Source organism: Octopus bimaculoides, chromosome 1, assembly GCF_001194135.2.
Source record: "Octopus bimaculoides isolate UCB-OBI-ISO-001 chromosome 1, ASM119413v2, whole genome shotgun sequence".
NCBI classification, from domain to species: domain Eukaryota; kingdom Metazoa; phylum Mollusca; class Cephalopoda; order Octopoda; family Octopodidae; genus Octopus; species Octopus bimaculoides.
In genome coordinates, this window is record NC_068981.1 from 101,330,282 (window position 1) to 101,352,349 (window position 22,068).

Here is a 22,068-nt window from a genome sequence, read left to right on the forward strand (position 1 = left end):
CTCTCTCTCTCTGTCTCTCTCTCTCTCTGTCTCTCTCTCTCTCTCTCTCTCTGCATTTGGTTTTGGATTATTTTATCTGTTCATTATTCTAAAATTACTCAATACCTAGCTGATTATGTAGTTTTCTTTTTTACTTTGTTCCATAAATAGAATTTCCCAAACAATCTTCAGCATCAATGCCTTAAGTATAATAGAAGACATTAAATATTATACAGCTGCTAATTCACATGAGCTTACACACTTTAACTTGCTTGTTACATTTTCTAAATGCTTTGAGATGTCCTATCTGCATGAGAACACATTTACCAATATTAGGCTTCTTAAATGGCATGTTGCAGTTAAACCGATTGTATGCTGCTCTAAGGTCTGTAAAACTATTCCAGAAGGCAGCAAATGCTCCATTATTCTTTAGAACTTATGTTGAACATTTATTGATCTGTTTTGTACTCCAAACTTTATTGGTTTGTTTCTATCTTCTACCTCAGTTTGAGCATAGATAATAGCAATTCATAGCTGTGCAAGACATTTTTGTTTAATGTCTTCCTGCATAAGTTCAAATTAGCCACTTACCATAAACTCCATTTTATGAGCTGTTTAAATTTTAAATGCCTGTAGACTTTTTCAAAGAACTCAGTTATTTAAGTGTGCTGTTTGATTTGAATAGTAGCATATAGAGTATTTATGTCCTAGTTGCTTCTGAGGTGGGCTGTTTTAGAGTACTTTTCCTTTTAAGCTAGCTTTAGTGAGTCTGAAAATAAGTTTCAATCTCGTCACCAAAGAGCTGTAAATGGCCGAGTGGTAAGGTACCAGACAAGTGGTCAGTTTCATATCCTTTACTGACACTACATTGGGGATATGGCCAAGGCATTTAACAAACAACAACCAAGTCCACATAACTTTAAGTATATAGGTATTTTAGTCTCTAATTCATTACTGTAAGCAGTAACAACATGTTAGAATTAACAAGTATTTTGCTAGCTTGCAGTACTTTCAGTTTATGTTGTGAGGAAAAGTTACCTCTCACTGACCAATCTCCTATTCAGGATAACTGAGATAAAGACCAACTCTATGGTATTTAATATTTATCTAACAACCATCACAGTGAAAACAAATTAGCATTACCATAATGAAATGCCTACTTGAAAAATTATGAATTTTGAAAGTTCTAAGAACAACATTTAGTATTTCAATTCACCTAACTATGCAGAACTAGTACCAGATCTTCTTTATTACCTACAGTAAGCTTGCTTGATTTTTATCTAGGTGACTCATTTCTTACTGAGCACTACAGAATCCAGAATTGTTTTATGGCAACTTGTATAGACATTTTTCTTCCGTTGCTGGCTTTCATTGTTTACTTCCTGTATCTTGTCACTTTTGTGTGTCATCTGATTCATAAACTTTTGTCTTTGTGTGTGTTTAAACCTTTAGCATTTAAACTGACCATATCCTGCCTCTTTTATGTTCAGACTGACCATATCCAACATCTCACACCTACACTACAATGTCATAGTAAAAATAAGCCATCACATCATTGAAATCTTGAAGCCTCAAGATAATGCATGATTAATTCAAAACAGTATGAATAAATAAGCATTATTATTTGACTGTAATCTGAGTGCTAAAGGATTAAGTTGAAATGGATTTCCTTGTTCATTGAATAAGCGTGTTAAAAGTATTCTTCAAACTATTCTTTCAGTCATGCACTTGTAGAGTATTTTTGAAGATACAGTAATGGTATTTGTGCATTACTTCAGTTGATATTCCTAAAGTAATCTATAACCTTTATGGCTCCTATGAGAGCCCAGTCTTGGGAAAGAGAATAGTCACATGTTTTTGTTACATTTTCATAATTAACTAGAATCTGGAGTATTGCATAAAGACATTTTTAGCATCACTTTCTCCCATAGTTACATTTCTTCTGTTGAAACAATGACATTTCACTTCTAATTTTTAATTTATTGATGACGATTGCAAGGAGTTATCAAGTAGAGGTAACCAATCAAAAGTTTGAAAGTAACTTTTGCTTCAAACATGCGAGATATCTTGCACTTTAGTTCCATTTACATTCATCCTGCATACTGTTCTCTGCAGTACATAGAGTGAATGTTGTCTTTGTTTTTAAAAAAAATGTGTAAGTCTGTGATGGTGAGTGTCAGATTTTGACCACATGATCAGAAGTTCAAATCTCAGTGCTGTCATTGTGTTGTTCTGTCTTTGAACAAAGCATAAAATAAAGCTGGCCCCTGCATGGTTGACTGCTACTGAGGTAGTGAGTTCAATTCCCTGACCAGGCTGTGTGTTGTGTTCTTGAGCAAGATACTTCATTTCACATTGCTGCAGTTTACTCAGCTGTAGAAATGATTTGTGACAGCTGTATTGTCCTTTGTTTTTCCCTTGGATAACATTGGTGGCGGAGAGGTTAGTATGCATGGGCATCTGCTGGTCTTCCATAAACAACCTTGCCTGGACTTGTGCCACAGAGGTGAACTTTCTAGGTGCAATCCCATTGTCATTCATGACTGAAAGGAGTCTTTATCCTTACCCTTTCACATATACATATATTTTCGTAAAAATCTTAGCTCAACAATCAACAAGTATAGTATTCCCCTCCACACACACACACACACACACACACACATTACACACCACCAACAACCCTTACTTCTAGCCAGTATTCTTTATATGATACTAGCAACATGTACCTATTGCTACACATTAGCAACTTGCACCTGTTGAATCACACTAGTAAACATGGCATTAGCAACCTGTTGCCCACATGGCATTAAATTAACTACCTGCCTTATCAAAAAATAACTAACCTTCCTAGATTCTTCTCATTTCAACAACCAGTCTTTAACGGTTCATATTGTTAACACACATACTCAGATATATAAATACATATATCATTTTACATCTTTGCCATGATGCTGGTGATGTGTGTGTGTGTACTTTAAAAAATTGGTATAGCTGCTGAAAGTTTGCAATGAGTAGATTGCAAGTGTCATGCATTGGGTTAAGGTTGCTAGTATAACTGTGCAATGGGTGCACATTACTATGCTTGTTGGATGGTAAACTAAAGGTTTTATGAACACATAGAAATAGAACGAGTAATATGTTTACTCTGATGAAGAAAAGTTAGAGGGTACACTCACTCATTTTGAAACATTATCATCAATGAAATAAGCTTTTCTAATAGTGTTTGCTTTTGTGTTTGTTTGTTTGTTTGTTTTTTAAAACCATTTCCACACTTGATGACAACCACTCTATGTTGCACTCTTTACATAATATAAAACAACATTTTAATACTATCAGGTAATCCAGTTTCAGAATAAAAAGCAAGCGTAGATATTGATTGGATAATAGATATCTAGTAAAACAGACAACCAAAAAGAAAGAAAGAAAGAAAGAAAAACGGAGTGAAAAAGTAGTGTTAAATAAAATTTAATATACACCCAACATCGACAGACAGAACTTTAGCAGATTTTATTATTTTTTATACTGTTTTTCTCTTTCTTTTTCTCTCTCTCTCTCTCTCTTTCTCTCTCTCTCTCTCTCTCTCTCTCTCTCTCTCTCAGTGTTACATTTAAAGTATTTAAGAGATGAGTGATCAATTATGGATGTTTTGTTCTTTTCGTTTTATTATGTCACCTTTTAACATTCAGAACATACCTGGAAATGATTATTTCGTGATGTGAGAGTGGATGGTGGAGAGAAAGTAAGAGACTAAAGTATGATGTAGTTGGTAGGATATTGATAATGCATATGATAGCTGTGCAGTGCTAATGTATCAATGAAGACTGAACAGAGGGAGCGACAGAACATTGATGGTATCATCAGATGTGTGTATTGGAGAGATGACTCCACTAATTTGGGGGTGTGATTGCAAATGGAGGACACAAGATAAACAAAATGGTGTTATTAGTGGAATGTATCCATAGTAATAGTAGCAGGAGGTGGAGGGGACTAAAGAAGGGAGGAGTAACAGAAGAATCAGTTACGACTGAATTGAGATGAGTTTTTATAGAAGAAACAATACGAAAGTGAGACTCAAAGAATAGAGCACTCTCTCTCTTTCTATGTATATATATATGAACTTTTAGCCATTTGTATGAAGACTAGGGTGTCTTGGTTTATTTACATCCTCTCTGACCCCAATTATGTACAATATTATGATTTGTTGGATATCATATATATAGAGTAAGGTTCCTTTTGCATATTATGGTCACCTACTTTTAAATTTTTTCTTCCTATTTTTTTCAGTAGAAGGCCTGATACTCTACCAAGATTAATACACCACTTACTCTTTGGGTACTCTTAGCAGAGTCTATTCTGTTGCAATTATTTATGCTAAGGACTACTGCCATCTCTGCTTTCATTTTTCCTGCAGACATTGACCCGCAAATATTCAGGCCACCTCAGTATCCCCTGTTTAGGAGAGTCTTCAAGTTCCAAGGGCACTGTTCCATCTCCTTCTCTAACTCATAAAACAAACTTAAGTAAAATAAGACAAAATCAATGGTGATATGTTTTAGTGTTTGAGTAGCAGAAACAGTAAAATATGGATTAAATAATTTGTGCCATTTGGTTAAAATCTTTTATGTTCAAATTCTGTTGAAGTTAGCTTTGTCTTTCATGCTTCAAATTTGAGGCTTTATGCCATTACAAGAAATAATTTACTTAGTTTAACAGAACTAGAGAGACATGACACTATCTCATACTAAACCACAATCTATAGATGTGGTGGTGGTGTAGAACATTTTGTAGGAGCTAGACATTCACTTTTGGATATAATCTGGAAACTCAAATCAATGCTCTACCTGCAATACCAAATAACTCAAAAAGAAAAGTCATTGTAATTCAAGATCTGCAGTTTTACCCTATTCTGCTTCTTGACTCTAACCCTATTCCCTTATAATAGGGTATCTAGAATAGACTGACTTCTCTGGGATGGTAAGATTTACATGATCAATTGACTGAGCTTCTGGAAAAAGTTTGTGATCATGTGAAAGTAGCAGCAGGATTAACAGGATAAAATGTATAGTTAAATTGTCCATTGTTAACTTCTAATTGTTAAGTGTGATCTTTCCTCTTTTTTTTTCTTCTTTTTTGTAAACTTTTACTTCTAAACTATATAAACTGAGAAAAAGTTGATATTAGCTGTGTAGTAAGAAGTTTGCCTCCTAATCACATAGTTCTGGATTCAGTCCCACCGCATGGCACCTTGGACAAGCATCATCTTCTATAGCCTTGGGCCAACCAAAGCCTTGTGAGCAGATTTGGTTGATGGAAACTGAAAGAAGCCCATTATGTGTGTTTGTATGTGTGTATATATATATGTGTGTGTGTGTTTATTGCGTGTTTGTCCCCTGAAACTGCTTGACAACCAGTGTTGTGTTTACATCCCTGTAACTTAGTGGTTTGGCATAAGAGACCAATAAAATAAGTACCAGACTTTACAGAAAAATAAGTACTGGGGTCGATTTGTTCAGCTAACGTTCTTCAAACTAGTGCCCCAGCATGGCCACAGAAATAAGAAAAAGAACAGATAAGCAGAAACACTGCCCACCAAATGATTTTCTGCTACTTTGTGTAATGTCTATTTCATCTTTTCATATATATATCCTGTCCAGTATATCCTTTCCTAATGTAATGCTTGCCTGTAATTTGCATGGGAAATTTGGGTTTTATTTATAACACTTTTATTCATAGTGCTTTGTGTAAGAGCAGTGGAGGCGCAATGGCCCAGTGGTTAGGGCAGCGGACTCGCGGTCATAGGATCGCAGTTTCGATTCCGAGACCGGGTGTTGTGAGTGTTTATTGAGCGAAAACACCTAAAGCTCCACGTGGCTCCAGCAGGGGATGGTGGCAAACCCTGCTGTACTTTTTCACCACAACTTTCTCTCACTCTTACTTCCTGTTTCTGTTGTGACTGTAATTCAAAGGGTCAGCCTTGTCACACTGTGTCACGCTGAATATCCCCGAGAACTACATTAAGGGTACACGTGTCTGTGGAGTGCTCAGCCACTTGTATGTTAATTTCACGAGCAGGCTGTTCCGTTGATCGGATCAACTGGAACCCTCTACGTCGTAAGTGACGGAGTGCCAACAACAATGTGTAAGAGCAAGCATCAGTTAAAAAAAAAGGGTTTGACAGATGGTGGGTGGAAAGACTAACAATATTTTGATTCCAGTACATACCTATTCTTGTCTTTATATAACTCTCTGCTCTCACACTTCTAAGATGCCCTTCGACCTTTTCTGTTCTCTCACTCTCATTGCACTCACCCACTTACCTACTGTCCCTTTCTTTCACCATCCTCCCTCTACATCGTCTCTGTATTCACACTCTGATTTTGTTTGTTGTCTTTAATAAATATGGCCCTATAATTTTTTGGCTAGCATGGATCAGATGGAATTTGGTGGGCAGATTCTCTATGACTGGATGCCCTTCCTGTCATCAGCCTTCACCTATTTCCAAACATTTGCCATGGCCAGACATGTTTTTCCCCCAGAAAACTGAAACTGAAAACTAACATCACTTCTATAACTGTGATGCTCATTTGCAACAATCATGTGATGACAGGACAAGGATGTGCATACACAGGCATGTGGGCACGCACCCATACATATACATTTAACTAGCAATGAAACAGCCTGCTCATGAAATTAACATGTAAGTGGCCGAGCACTCCGCAGACACATGTACCCTTAATGTAGTTCTCAGGGAGAGTCAGCATGACACAGAGTGTTACTAGGCTGGCCCTTTGAAATACAGGTACTACTCATTTTTGCCAGCTGAGTGGTCTGGAGCTGCATTAAATAAAGTCTTGCTCAAGGACACAACACAACTCCAGGAATTGAACTCATGACCTTATGACCATGAGCCAAATACCTTAACCACTAAGCCACATGCCTTCACACAGTCACACACACATGCACATATATATATATGACAGGCTTCTTTCAGTTTCTTATTTCTTTATTGTCCACAAAGGGCTAGGCATAGAGGGGACAATCAAGGACAGATAAAGGGATTAAGTCGATTACATCGACCCCAGTGTGTAACTGCTACTTTATTTATCGACCTCGAAAGGATGAAAGGCAAAGTCGACCTCGGCAGATTTTGTACTCAGAACGTAACGGAAGACGAAATCCCTCTAAGCGTTTCGCCGGGCGCGCTAACATTTCTGCCAGCTCGCCGCCTTTCAGCTCTTTTGTTTCTTTCAGTTTCTGTTTACCAAATCCCCTCCATGAGGCCAGAACTACAGTAGAAGGTACTTGCCCAAGGTTCCACTGAACCTAAAACCACACAGTTAGGAAGCAAACTTCTTATCCACATAGGCATGCCTGTTCACACGTGCACATATGATATACTTAGATTAACATATAGTATCCTCATGTGTACATGTCTGTGCATGTTTGTATGTGTATCTCGTAGAGTGTACTAATTTCAGGTGTCTGTTTTGTGTTGAAAATACTTGTTAAATTATTTTGTGCTCAAACTCTAACCCTCATTTGAGTTCTTAACCAGTAATATACATCACAAACTGTACTAAATTTTATTGGATACTACTGCAAAATGAAGTGGGCCATCTGCTATTTGTTCTGAATTTTTTTTGTTTTAGACCACAAGTTTTGGAACTCTCAATCTTTGGTTATGATCAATCAACTTTCAAGCAAATCTGTGATATTGAGCAGAATATTTGCTATGATGATATTTCTGCTTCAGCAATCACAGCATTGAATCTGTCTGAAATGTAATGGAAAATAGGTCAGTTTCCTAACATTGATGTCCAGTTCACAAAAACAAAGTTTGAAGGGAATAGTAATTTCCTTTGAATTCTAGATAGCAGCAAGTAGGAAATAGCACTTACTGACCAAAAACAAAAAAATTTTGTTACACAGTGTTATCTATGAGCTGAATTTCTGGCTTAACTTTGATTTCTAGTTCAAAGGTCTCTTGGTTTATATTATTAATTCCCTTGATAAAGGAATGAATGTCACAACTCCCATTCAATTATTCAAGAATCAATATAACAACATTTCAAGTACTAACAGGAATCCCACTCACAGAAGATAAAATATTGATTGATTAGTTGATGCTTATGTCATTTTAGTTTATAACAGAAATAAACATTGTTGATAGCCAAAATTTAAAACTAGCTATCCCAATTTTAAACAAGAACCTATCTGAATTTTGTTTCTTAAACTTGGCTAAAATCACATTTACCTTAACATTAGTTTATCTGTCTGGTATTTTGATAGTTTTCTATTTTTATTGTTCAGGTCATTGCCATCCTATGTTGCAAGTACACTTCCAACATGTATGCATGCAAGTCATCAATGTAACACACAAATGTTGTTTTAAAAAGAAACAAAATCATCCAATCACTTTTTACTACTACTGTTGATTCTCTTTGTCTCAATAGTGATCAAGTTACCCACCAGAACAAATGAACTTTTATAAATTATGTTCTTGTTCTTTGTCTTCAGCATCAACTAGCATATAAATATCTGATATGTCTTACAATTTCAAACTCAGGTAGTGTGTTTCCACTGTCATGTGTAATATAATGGAACACCCCAGAATAAATACTGAACTTCTTTTATAGTTGACAGCTGTTTTATAGGTTATAATAGAATCTTTGTTTTAGCCAAAAATAAAGTGTCCCAGCAACCCAATCAGACCATTTGATTTTGTCAGTAAACGCTCAGAAATTCAGAAAGTTATAGATTCTTTGTATCTGCAAGATAAAATTCAATGAGAACAAAAAGGAAAATCTGTGCTAAGAATGTTGTTTACATATCTTGTGCACCAAGCGGTAGATTTTGCCTACTGAATTTTCTATCAGCATATTCCAACTTAGGAATTCAGCATAGTATTTTCATAATTCATTCTTGGGATTTTGGTAGTTGGCAGCATTTTCATAGGTATCATATTGCTATACAGTTATATTCAATTTTTGTTGCTTAGTATCTGGAATCTCTTATAAACTCCGAATTACTATTTTTATCTCTCTCTCACACACACATTTAAACTTGTTATTTAACATGTGATTTTAATGCTACAAGAGACCAGATGATTTTAAGGTAAGCTGTCACACTACTGACCACATAGCTGCTCATTCATATTTTCTACTTCTTTCACTATGTTGAGCCCTTATATGAGACATATCTCATCATACTTCAATTTATATACATGGTGGTTGACTAGAGGTTCCACTCTTACTTCAGTGGTGAGCTGTGGGGAAGAAGTGTCTAACTGTTAACTGCTTCTATGATATACAGATATCCAAATTTACAAGGAACATACCTATTCAAGCTAGCATGGGGAAACAGTTATAAAGACACATTTATTGATTTGACCATAGTTCTTTTAAAACAATTATCAATATTTATAAATGGTTTAAGTTTCTTTATTAGTGTTCTGCATTGTGTAAGCATAAAGATATTAACTCCTACTAGTTCATTCTGTCTGTCTGTAAAATGTTAAACTGCTGTATACAGCAGAATGGAGCCAGTGTGTGATTACTCATCCACAGCAGCCAAGTTCCTATGAGACACTCCTTTCTTTTTTCAGCTCACTCAAAAAAAAAAAAAGTATACTATTCTCATACTGGTATCATTACTTATTACTGACATGATCATGACTTGAAATCTCATCACTACTACTACTACTTCAACCATGTTTCTGCTATTAGACGAGGCACATAAATATTCTTACTTCTGTCTACCTGACAAACTCCACTCACTCCTATTTCATAGATGAGGTGTTACTAATATGAAAGTTATTTTAATGTAAAAAAAAAAAAAAATTAAGTGCTTCAAATTGAAAATTATCCTATCTATGCTGACCTGGAAAATTTACTATTAAAAATATTGCATTATCCACACCTGGGTCTTTGGATTTGCTTGCACCACATCTTGGGCAAGAAAGAGCATGTTACCTTACTCTCCAGTTGTTAACTACAGGTTTTGTTGAGCAAAAACATGGATTTTGCTTGTAATTTTTTTGCTAGAATATAAAGTCATTATGAGTAAGCCATAACAATTAAAGTAAAACAGCAATTAAAATTTTTTTTTTAAATAGAGGGAGGGAAAGAATTTTAAGTATCAACCCTTTAGCATTTAAACTAGCCAGATATTCTACCTGTTTTATGTTCAAACCAGCCAGATCTGACATCACACCCACCACACAATGTCATTCTAAAAATAAACAGGCACAGGCATAGCTGTGTGATAACAAACTTGCTTCCCAACCACATTGTTCTAGGTTCAGTTTCACTGCATGGTACCTTGGGCAAGTGTCTTCTATTATAGTCTCAGGCTAACCAAAGCTTTGTGAGTGGATCTAATAGATGGAAACTAAAGAAGCCCATCGTATATGAATGTATATATTTGTGTGTGTCTTTGTGTCTGTGTTTGTCCCCACCACTATCGCTTGACAACCAATGTTGGCGTGTGTACATCCCCGTAACTTAGCAGTTCAGCAAAAGAGTCCGATAGAATAAGTACTAGGCTTACAAAGTATGAGTCCTGAGGCCAATTTCTTCAACTGAAACCCTTTAGAGGTGGTGCTCCAGCATGGCTGCAGTCAAATGACTGAAACAAGTGAAGAAAAGAATCATGTGAAAATCTTGAAGCTGTGAGATAATGCATGATTAATTCAAAACAATGTAAATAAATGAGCATTACATTTGACAAAGTAATCTGAATGTTAAAGGATTACAGGCCTGGTTGCTCAGAAGTTTTCAATAGTGTTAAGTTTATGCTCCACTAGAAATATGTGTTTGCACTCTTTGTACTAGATGAAATGCTATTTGTATGTTGGTAGACTAAAAACAGGCACATAATTGTTGTAACTGAGACTGCCAAAGGTAAACTTGAAACAGAGTTGGATGTCTCTGTGTTTGCGGAAAAAAATTCCTCCAAAATTTTGAAACTTGTGTTACCATAGGAAAATAGAGGCACTGTGGACAGTGTGTGCTCAAACTCATTTGCTACTGAAATATCTATGGTATGGCTTCTATACCACTTTATTTTTTTATTTATTTGTTTTTGTGATAATTTGAAATATAAGGAATATATTTTTGATAAACAGACATCTTCCTCAGTAATATAGTGGTAAATATCCCCACCTGTCACGTAGGAGACCAGAGTTCAATTCCCTGTCAGGGAGGCTTTATCAACAGTGGTACCCCAGCATGACTGCAGCTTTAAAGCTGAAACATAAGAATATTTAACTTTGCTGATACAATTAACAAAGTGATTACACCATAGAGATATAAAAATAATAACCTGTGGTGTAACCACTCTATACTTTCCATAGCAATGCTAAAATTGATGTTTATTAAAAAAGAAAGTGTATACTGTACATTTCAAAATTATCAATATGTCATCAACTATTATATTTTATTTTTTAAAATTTATTGATTACTGTACTCATGCTAACCCCATTAACACTACTACCAAGTTTATAAGAGCAAACCCAGACCAGTTTTCCTTTCATTGCATTATATTTCTCTGTTTCTACAGCTGAAGAGAGTGAACAAGAGAAGAGAGAAAGAGATCATAGTGAAAACAGTTTGTTTGGCTTCTGGATTGTTTGGCATCCTTTTTCATAGTGAACAAAAATTATTGGAGAACATCTGGCAAACAACTAGGTCATAAATCATGCTATATTGGGAATTTCTTTTTCTTTTTTTTTTTTTTTTAATTTCCTTTTGTTCCTATAAAAATGGACAAATTGTAATCAGTATGCTGCAGTTGTTTAAATAATGGCTCTCAAAAATAGCTTTTAATGGTTTCTTGTCATTACTGCCATTCATAGTTTTGATTGTTCCTCAAGACAATATTATCAGTTTTCCTCCATGTAATCTTTTTAACACAGCATTATTAAATAGCTTGTGAAGACTTTCCTGTTGTATAATAGAATCACAAGAAGGAGCTTTTATAAACTTGCTTGATCTGTTAGAAATAGCAGTCAAATCTCCCTCAAATGACACCATAAAAACAAAAGATACATTGGCTATCAGATGTAATCCTAGATAAATATTGCTCCTCATAAAGGATAGCTTTGTAACAACTGGAATGCTTTTGATCATAGGCTTGTTCATCGAAGACTAGCCTAGAGCTAACAACATTCTACTCTCTCTCACACTCATTTTTGCCATGAATTAGTGGAGTTAAACTTAGAGTTTACCTCCACTAATTCTCTCTAGTGCTAGTGTTATGGTAAAATGCACCCATACACTCTGTAAAATGGATGGTGTTAGGATTAACATCCAACCATCTGCTGACCTGTCTAGGAAAGCACTAAATTTGAATAACAGTTGACTCCAACCAGGATTACTGATCCAACCCATGCCAGTATGAAAAGCAGAAGTAAAATGATTATGAGAGAGATATATATAGATGATGGGTGTTCCCCCAAAATGCATACACACATTGAATGATTATAAAGTCTGTGTTCATTAAAACACATTTCATTTTCAAAATTCAATTTTGTTATGAAAACCTGTTTTTAAACTGGTAATCACTTAAGCAGTGGAATCACAAATATCAAGAAACATTGTTCTGTCTTTGTGTGCACTCTTGGTCAGTTTGTCAACTGTTGCTGTTTTTGTATTGTAAATTTTAACTTTTAAGTATCCTCAAAAAGAAGTCTAGTGGTATGAAGTCCAATTAAAGGTGAGGGTATTCTTCTGAACCTCCAGTTCACCTGTTTGACAAAATCACATCAAAGTAGGTCCTTATATTATTATATTAGTGTGAGTGTACCCCCATCTTACTGGAAATAAAATTCCACATCTTAAAAGTCTTTGAATGCTTGTCATGACAGATTGTTGCAGCAAGTTCAAGTAAATAGAACCAGTCATAGTACTATCAAAAATGAATGGTCCACTTTATACATTCAATGATAAGCTGCACTGTACTATAACTCCAAGTAAATTAATATCCTAATCCTCTTAGAGATGTTGATTCTCAGCTCCTCTGTTGATTGAGCCATTTAACACAAATGTAGCCTCATCACTCCAAACTATCTTTGTTAGAAAGTGTGTATCTTTTATATCTCTGTACAATATAATAACTAGTTTTTCATGCTTTTATTTTTAACCTTTTGATACCAACTTACCCAAGACTGTCCCAGGAAATGTGAATCAAACATCTTGTTTTTTTAAGTGATCTAAAGTAAAACTGTCTATAAAAATTGTGCTAATTTATGTTTCAAATACCAGGTTAATAATGCCAAAGTTATTTTCCTAAATTCTTCATTAACAAACTTGTTATTAATATATTGAATAATTATTGAAGAGATTTGTCAGATTTTATCTAGAAGAGGCAAGTGTCTTCTGAATGGAGTTGATAGAAGGAAACTGAAAGAAGCTCATTGTGTATTGGTGTAGCCAAGTATCTCCTCTGTAGTATGACAGCTCTCTCTCTCTCTCTCTCTCTCTCTCTCTCTCTCTCTCTCTCTCTCTCTCTCTCTCTCTCTCTCTCTCTCTCTCTCTCTCTCTTTCTCTTTCTCTCTCTCTCTCTCCTTGTCCTACTGGGATAGTCAGATATCTCTCCTGTAGTAAGCTACTCCTGACCCTCTATTATACTCCAACCTCTTGCCTGGAACACAGCCACTTTCTGTTCCTTGCCCTCTCTCAGCTGAGACATCCTTGTCTTGCAAGCCATTTGGCAACCCCATGCATATTGGTGCTATGTAAAAAGTACCTGTGCTTCATAAGAAGTACCTGTGCTTCATAAGAAGTACCTGTGCTTCATAAGAAGCACCTGTGCCAGCACCACATAAAAAGCATCCAGTTCACCCTGTAAAACAGTTGGTATTAGGAAGGGCATCCAGCATTAGAAAACATGCCTTGCCATTTCCTGTCAAACCATCCAACCATCCATGCTAGCATGGAAAATGAATGTTAAATGATGATGATGATTGTGTGTGTGTGTTACTGTCCCCTTGCCTTGGTATCACAAAAATTAGTGTTACTATCATGCATGCAGTGTCCTTCACATCCAATCTTACATGAAAAACATGTTTGGCTATGGAGAAATATTATCTTGCTTGGAAACAAGTATGGGTCGGCTAACAGGAACAGCATCCGGCTGTAGGAAGTCCACCTCAACAAATTTTGTCTGACCCATGCGAGCATGGAAAAGTGAATATAATAGTAACAAGGATTAAGGCTTGTAAAGTTGTTGGTATAGCTGACTATTCATGTTAGTCAAAATTGTATTTGTGGTTCTTTCTACAGATATTCTATAGAAATTATAGCCAGCACTGATTAATTAGAAACTTAGCCATAATTTATGATTAGGTTTGAAGAAAGTAATTAAACTGGTTTACTTTATATTTGTAGTAATTTCTACAATAATTGGTTCTGTTAGTTTCTTTAGATTATATATCTTATTTTAACCAAATGATTAATAATATTTAACGTGATAATTGTTTCCATCCATCTGTTTTAATGCTTTATATAATAGGTTAGGTATTACTGGCTTAAGGCTAGATATTAGCTTTGTGTTTGTATGTAATTGATCATGGTTGAATGTAAGGCTTCTGATGTTTTTGTACATTACTTTTATCTTTTATTTGTTTCAGTCAATGGATTGTGGCCATACTGGGGCATCACATAGAAAGGTTTAGTCAAACAAATTTACCCCAGTACTTATTTTTAAAAATCTACTTATTCTTTGTCCTTTTTTTTTTCTGAACTAAGTTGCAGGGACATAAACAAAACAACACTGATTGTCAGTCAGTGGAAAGACTAACATATATATATTACATATATACTACAGGCTTCTATGCAGTTTCCATCTACCAAAGTCACTCATAAGGCATTGGTCAGCCCATGGCTACAGTAGAAGATGCTTACTCAAGGTGCCTTTAAATTGGACTGAACATGAAATCACATGGCTGCAAAGCAAGCATCTTAAACATACAACCCTGCTTATGTTTGTTAATATTTAAGGAACAACTAGTCAAACACCAGTGAAATTGAATGCAAAACTACGTAGTTATTACTTGGATATAGTATATGCCCAAGGTACTTAAACCTCTAAATATTCTTAAGATCCAATTCTAACTCCACTTTCATGGCTTTAGACACTAGGTAGGAAAAGACATAGTATATCACTAGTAAGACTAACAGATGGACTAGCTGAAACAATATGAAAATGAAGAACCCACTAAATTCATTTTCTATGAGTATGGGATCTTATATTTTGGGCCTTACACCTCATCTAGGTTCAACCAGACTCCACACCACTCCCACATTTTTTTCCACTTTCTAATGAAGTCGAGTTTGGAAATGTTAGATATTACACAATAGAACGTGTGCAATGGAACTGAACTTGATGTATAAATTGTTAGTTCATTTTATTTTCAAGTAAAGCTCTGGAAGAAACAAAGACTGAGTCAGTGTGAGCAAAGCAATTTTTTACAAAACCTACACCTTACCACTACAACCGGACTACTATGTATTTGTTGTATAAATTGTTTAATTGAACTGATTTTTTTTTTTTCTCTTTGTAGCTGCCCTCCAAGCATTGAAAAGGAAAAAGAGATATGAAAAACAACTGCACCAAATTGATGGTACTCTTTCCACTATAGAGTTACAAAGAGAAGCTTTAGAAAATGCTGCCACAAATACAGAAGTTCTTAAGGTCATGGGCGAGTCGGCCAGCGCAATCAAAGCTGCTCATAATAATATGTAAGTCCTTTGCAATTGTTATCTTAGTTCTGCAGTGCAATCTGCTGTTTATCAGTTGAATTGGTAGCTATTTAATAGCTAGGTAAATTAAGATAATACACGTTCCTTAATTATCTGTAACCAGTGACTTCACTAACTGAAATAGCCACTTTATTATGATACATGATGTCTGCCTAGATGTAACATGATTTATTTTTGATCCTTTATATTAATATTTTAAAATATAAAAATATATATACTTGGTCATTACCCATTGTTATGTTGCTGATAAAAATATTTATTCATCATGCATATATCTTCATGTTCAAAGTGAAAGGTTTTTTTTTTTTGGTGGGGGGGTTAAGTCTGTTGCATTGTGTTGACAGACTTGCAATTAAAATTCTCGCTTTTTTTAATCGAAACTTGTTAATTATTATGGTGACAACACTACCTACCTGTCTGTCTATTTTTTCTATCTCTCTCTTTCAACAACTTTTTCTCCTCCCCTCCATCCCTCTAATAGATGTTGTGACAGAGATCAGCTTCTGTTTTACAATATAAGATTTATTATTTTAGTTGCAAAGAAGCTGATTCTCCAACACTAATCAACAGTTAATGATTGTGGCTTTAAGGGAGGACCCTCCATGGTTGCTTCATCTGCTAGAAATAGTAGCCAAATTTTCCACAAATTACATTCTACTGTCACATCCTTCTCTAATCTCAAAATTCACTCTTAATGGCATTATCTTTGCATGTATCGATTCTGCTCTCTCCTCCATTCATGTTTCTTACCTCCATATCAACAACAAGAACTGCCAGTTATTCTGGCTCAAAACCCCTCTCTCTTTCCACTCCGCTAAATACTTTTGTTTCTTGTACTACCCTTTGGATTCCTCCAACCATTGATAACTCTTTAACTATATATCTTTCTGCATTGAAAACATATTTTTCACTTCAATCCTCTCTGAAGTCATTATCCTTCAACCCTCACAACTCTTTTTGGGATCTTACACTCATCTCACACTGATGCCCAGTAGAGCCAAAACTAAATCTTTCACAATCCTCAACTTCCTACATCACTTAGCTTCATTCCTTACATGCATCCCTAACTGCTACACAAACACTCCAAACATCCTCAATCTCTTTCTCACTTCCAAACCGTCACCATCTCTGCACCTATTAGGTCATCAAACTACTGTCTTACCATCACTATTCACCATTCACACACATTGCTTATTCTCATTATTGTAATGCAAAGGTGACCTTTATACTTCATACAGCCTACAGGCTCTTTTACCTCTCAACTGCAAAAAGGTTCTCTACGACTTTGCAGAATTCTTCTTAAATTGTGATTCTGTAAGCAGTATTCTCTCAGAGAATGCCTCTAAATTTGCTGCCACTTTGCATCCAACTCCATACTGTACACACAAAGTAAATCTTCTTCAAAACTATTATCTTCTACTTCAGGTTCCTCACTATATGCATATACACTCTAAATGCACAACCACCTCTGGTCACTTTGAACCAACAGGGCCACTCACTAGTACTGACAATGTCTCTGTTAATTTCAAACAAACTCTTCAGTGTCTCTCAGTGTGCCCTATTCCCAAGGAGGGTAACAATGCTGACCCTGCCAACTATCATCTTACTGCATTGAAATCCAAATCTCAAAAGTGATAGACAGTCATTAACAATAATCTTCATTACATTAAATCCCTCTCCCTCCTTAATCATCACCATTATGACTTTTAGCCACCTGGTTCACCAGTCCTCAGTCAAATCGTCCAACCCATGCTAGCATGGAAAGCAGACGTTAAACGATGATGATGATGACGACATCTAATGGATATCTACTCTCTTACGTCACTCACTAGTGGATCTGCATCCTCAAGAAATTTGGTGGAAGCAGTGTTGTTGCACTTTATTTCGAGAAAGCATTCATCCACATCTGACATAAGAATCATCTATAAGAACTGCCCATCTGTGGACTCCACTAGTTACTTCATTCTTGATGGCTTTCTGTGAAATTGCAATATCACAGCAGGTGTTGATGGGACACACTGACCAACACTCTGTCATTTCTGGTGTTCTCTAAGGTTCAAATGTCTATTACACTCTCTCACCTATACATCAATGACTTACTTTCTCACCACTATGTTTATACCACGGTTTATTCTGCACTTTCATTCCTGACTGTCATCCACAAACAACTTAGACTGTATTCAAAAAAGACCATCCGTCTGATAGGCATGACGTTGTGTGTCAATACTCTCCAACCTCTGGTTCACAGACATCTGTCTCCTGTCTTTGCCTGTTTTACTATTACTACAATGGCCTCTGCTTGTTGAAGTCAGCTTGTCTCACCTTTAGAAAGGCACTCCCAACTCATTTGTCTCTCTTCTTACCACCTCCCAAAACCCTACACTGACCATTACACTTAGTCCTTGCATCCCAGAATGCCATTCCTTTGATTTCCCTCCCTTCTCGTGTTTTTTTCTGCAACTATTCAAGAGAACATTGTGTCAGTTTCCCTCATCTGAAAAGAGCCTACAAAAGAAAAATGGCCCAAACCAATTAAAAAAAAAAGTATTTTAGATTATGTAGTCTTATAAACACCTTAATGTCAAGTTTGTCATGACCAGAATACCTTTGATCACAAGATTTACTCAATCAGGGTTGACCTGGGGCGAAACAACAGCAAGACAAATTGACAATGCATGAGATTTGATAAGAATGACAGTTTTCTTTTTTTAATTTCCAGTCACTTGGAAGTTAAAAATTAGTTTTATGAGAAGCATGAAAGGGTTGAAAAATTTATAGGTTTCTATTAGCTAATAATCCAGTCGGTATTCAACTTAACTACTTCCCTAGCTGTTGTTTATCCCCAGCTCAGTCTTGGTAAAGTACATGATCAAAGGCACTCCAGCCATGACCAACCATCTTTTTAGTGTGATCTGAAACTACAGTAGCCTATATCTACTTTGTTTAAAATGATAGTTTGATTTAAGGAAGGTTTACCTATTTCTAGCAGGTTTAGTGGCCATATAGACACTCCTTGCAAATGCTGATGTAAAGATAGAGACATAATTCCTCTAATCATAATTCCCTAACAGCATATTATAATCAAATTCAGCAGAATGTTCTATGTGAACAATAGAATCTAACAATGTTAGATGTTTTAAACTAGAAAATCCCTGCCATAACCTTCTTGAAGGTTTTCTATAAAGTAGAATTAATAGTCCTTTTTCAATTTTAATGGTGTTATTTTCCTTATACAGTCATCATTATTGTCATAGCAAGGGATATCATGAAGAAGCAACTTTCAATACCAATAAACAAAGAAACCTGCTCTCTATTTGCCCACGAACAACTTCTGTTTGCGAATACATTAACCGACAAAACCATCCCCAAAGATAACATTGTTTATAACATAACAAGATGCTACTTTTAAGAATCAGTATTCCAAAAATAAAACTTTAGGTTTGTGCACACCAATCATCAGACCACCACAATTTATTATCCAACCACACCCTAATACATATGTTCACCCAGCAGAATCCACCATCAAATAATTAGGTGCTACTGGTTTGGTCTTGTTAAGTGTTCTTTAAGGCTTTGCTGGTTACATGAAAAATGAAATGTTACAGTAAAAAATGATGTGCAATAAAAGCAGTGTTTCATCCATACAGACACAAGGGACACTTCCTTTCAGATATTGATGTCTATGATAGTGGTGCAAAATATGCTCAAATACTGACCAAGCTTGCTTCCCAACCACATAGTTCCAGGTTCAGTCCCACTGCATGGCAACTTGGGCAAGTGTCTTCTATAGGGCTGACCAAAGCCTCATGGGTGGATTTGGTAGACAGAAACTGAAAGAAGCCCATTGTGTGTGTGTGTGTGTGTGTATATATATATATATATGTGTGTGTGTGTATGTATTTGTGTGTGTGTTTGTCTCTCCCACACCCATCATTGCTTGACAACCCATGCTGGTATGCTTATGTCCCCCATAACTTAGCAGTTTGGTAAAAGAGGCTGATAGAATAAGTATTATTAAGTCCTGGGGTCAATTTCTTAAGACAATGTTCCAGCATGGTCGCTGTCAAATGATTGAAACAAGTAAAAAGAAAAAAAGAATGTGTGTAGAAAAGAACACTGGCCTTTTTTGGGGAATGAGTGGGGTTCCATTCAAATATTCCTTCTGTATATGCACTTTATATATTCTCTACTTGTTTTATTGTACCACACACACATACTGTTTTGTTTTAATTTTGTTTACTATATTCAGTCGAAAATGTGCTTCTTTGCCAGTCTTTTTCTTTTTGGTTATTTTAGATATTCACTATAGCTATGTTAAAAAAGATTCAGTTAGTTTGTATTATTTTAGAGAATTTCAGTTAGTTACCATAGACAAATATATATTTTAACTGATAGAGCAACTGTACAGTGATGTCAGAACACTCCCTGTTTTCTATGTGTGGGTGTGTATGTATATATAAGCAAAAAATACTCAAAGCATAATTATAGATACTGTGGCTTAGACTGTATTGGCACTTCAATTGACTGAACTTTCAAAAGCAGTCATAAATGAAAAACTAATGAAAATGTTAATAAATAAAAATTTGCTAAAGACTGTTTTGACACATGAAATATCAGCTACTTTCTAAAAATCTCATAATTCATCTGGTTTCAGTATATGTACAGTATATACAATATAAGCAATTCACATGTGAAATTTACATAGGCACAAGCATGGTTGTATGGCTAAGAAGCTTGCTTCCTAACCAAATGATTTCAGGTTCACTCCCATTGTGTGGCACCTTGGTTTTTTTTACTATAGCTCCTGGTCAACAAAAGCTTTCTAAGTAGATTTAGTAGGTGGAAACTAAAAGAAGCCTATAGTATATAGATAGATAGTTAGTTATCTCAAGATAATCTCCTTATCTTGAGAGTGTGTGATAGTTGAATTATTAGCTAATAATTGGAGAATAAATAGAAACCTATAAATTTTTCAACCCCTTTACCCCTCCCATACTCACATTCATATTGAGGAATAAATATTTTGACTAAGTTTTTGTCGACCAATTTTGCTATGTATGGAATTTGAGAGTGCTCTCATGACTGCACTTTATTTAGTTTAGTTTAGATTGCCAAGTGAGAGGTAATTGCCACATTTAACTTTGAGCATGTCATTAGTTGCTTTGATAGAAATATGAGTTTTGCTTAGTTTTTATGGTATATAAATGTCTATAAACTACTGGTGATTTCTATTACACAGTTTCCATTTAGACTAAAAATCCAGTCCAGCCTCATATTATTTATAGTAAATGTAAAATTTGGTATTTCTGAAAACAAGTGTTATTAAAATAACTTCTTTTGGTAAGTGTCTTCAATAATTCATCAAAGTGGGTGTTGTACAAGAGTTTTGGTTATATAACTGGCACATAGCCCAGCTCTAATTAGCAATATTGTTAATAAGCTGTGTCTAATTGATGCAATGTTGATTGATAAAACTAATAATAATCAATTAAGAAGTCAAGTTGTAGTCATATTTTTATTTCAGCAACTTTCTCAAAGATAATGTGGTTGTTTGGTGGTTGAACTGTTCTTATATGGACTTAATTGCTTCTTTTAAAGCTTAACTATATTTCTCTAAAATAATAATAATTGTTTGTGAAGTTATATTTTCATATATGTGGTACTTATTTTCTTTTTATCTCATTTCACTTTATGCAATTTGCAAGACTCCAGACATAAATACATACAATTAATTCAAGAGATTTAGCTTTATTGTCTTTGTCAGTACATGCACCAGTGTGGAGACATTACTTGAAACAATTATGTTTTCACCATTCCGCTTAACTGATCCTCTTGTTAACCTAAAACAACAGCATAAGATCATGTGGCTTGATAATTTGCTGCTGCTATCATTGTCACTAAAAACTTGGCTTACCATGTTTATGCACTTTATCATTTTTGTTATTTGATCAAAATCCACCTTGTTAAGCACAATTATATGGTAAATATTAAGTTTTAACTGATCAAAATGTACTCATTTTAAGAAATAATTATCTAAGTTTCTGACTCTTAGTTGACATATATTGTCTACTAATTACCTTTGACACAATCTCATAACCTATTATTTTATATGTTAAGCATAAGATAATTACTATTAATATTGAATGAAAAATTTAAACACACCTTCATGTAAAAGCATATACTTCTTACCATTATAATTTGAAACTACAAGACCTGAAAGTTATGATGAGTTTTTTTTTTTTTTTTTTTTTTTTTTTTTAAACTCTAGTTTGTATAGTTTAATATAGTCACAAATTACTTAGAAAATAAAAATTATTTACTATGATAG

The 22,068-nt window shown here is 35.0% G+C and overlaps 1 protein-coding gene across 2 annotated transcripts in view; it reads left to right on the plus strand.

Moving 5' to 3' along the window:
- LOC106874373 (charged multivesicular body protein 4c) overlaps positions 1 to 22,068 on the plus strand; it is a 72,073-nt gene that overhangs the window by 34,839 nt on the left and 15,166 nt on the right. For both annotated transcript variants that reach the window (XM_014922086.2, XM_052968683.1), the window contains exon 2: positions 15,542 to 15,719. In XM_014922086.2, the coding sequence (XP_014777572.1) occupies positions 15,542 to 15,719 (178 nt within the window). The remainder of the gene's footprint in view (positions 1 to 15,541; positions 15,720 to 22,068) is intronic.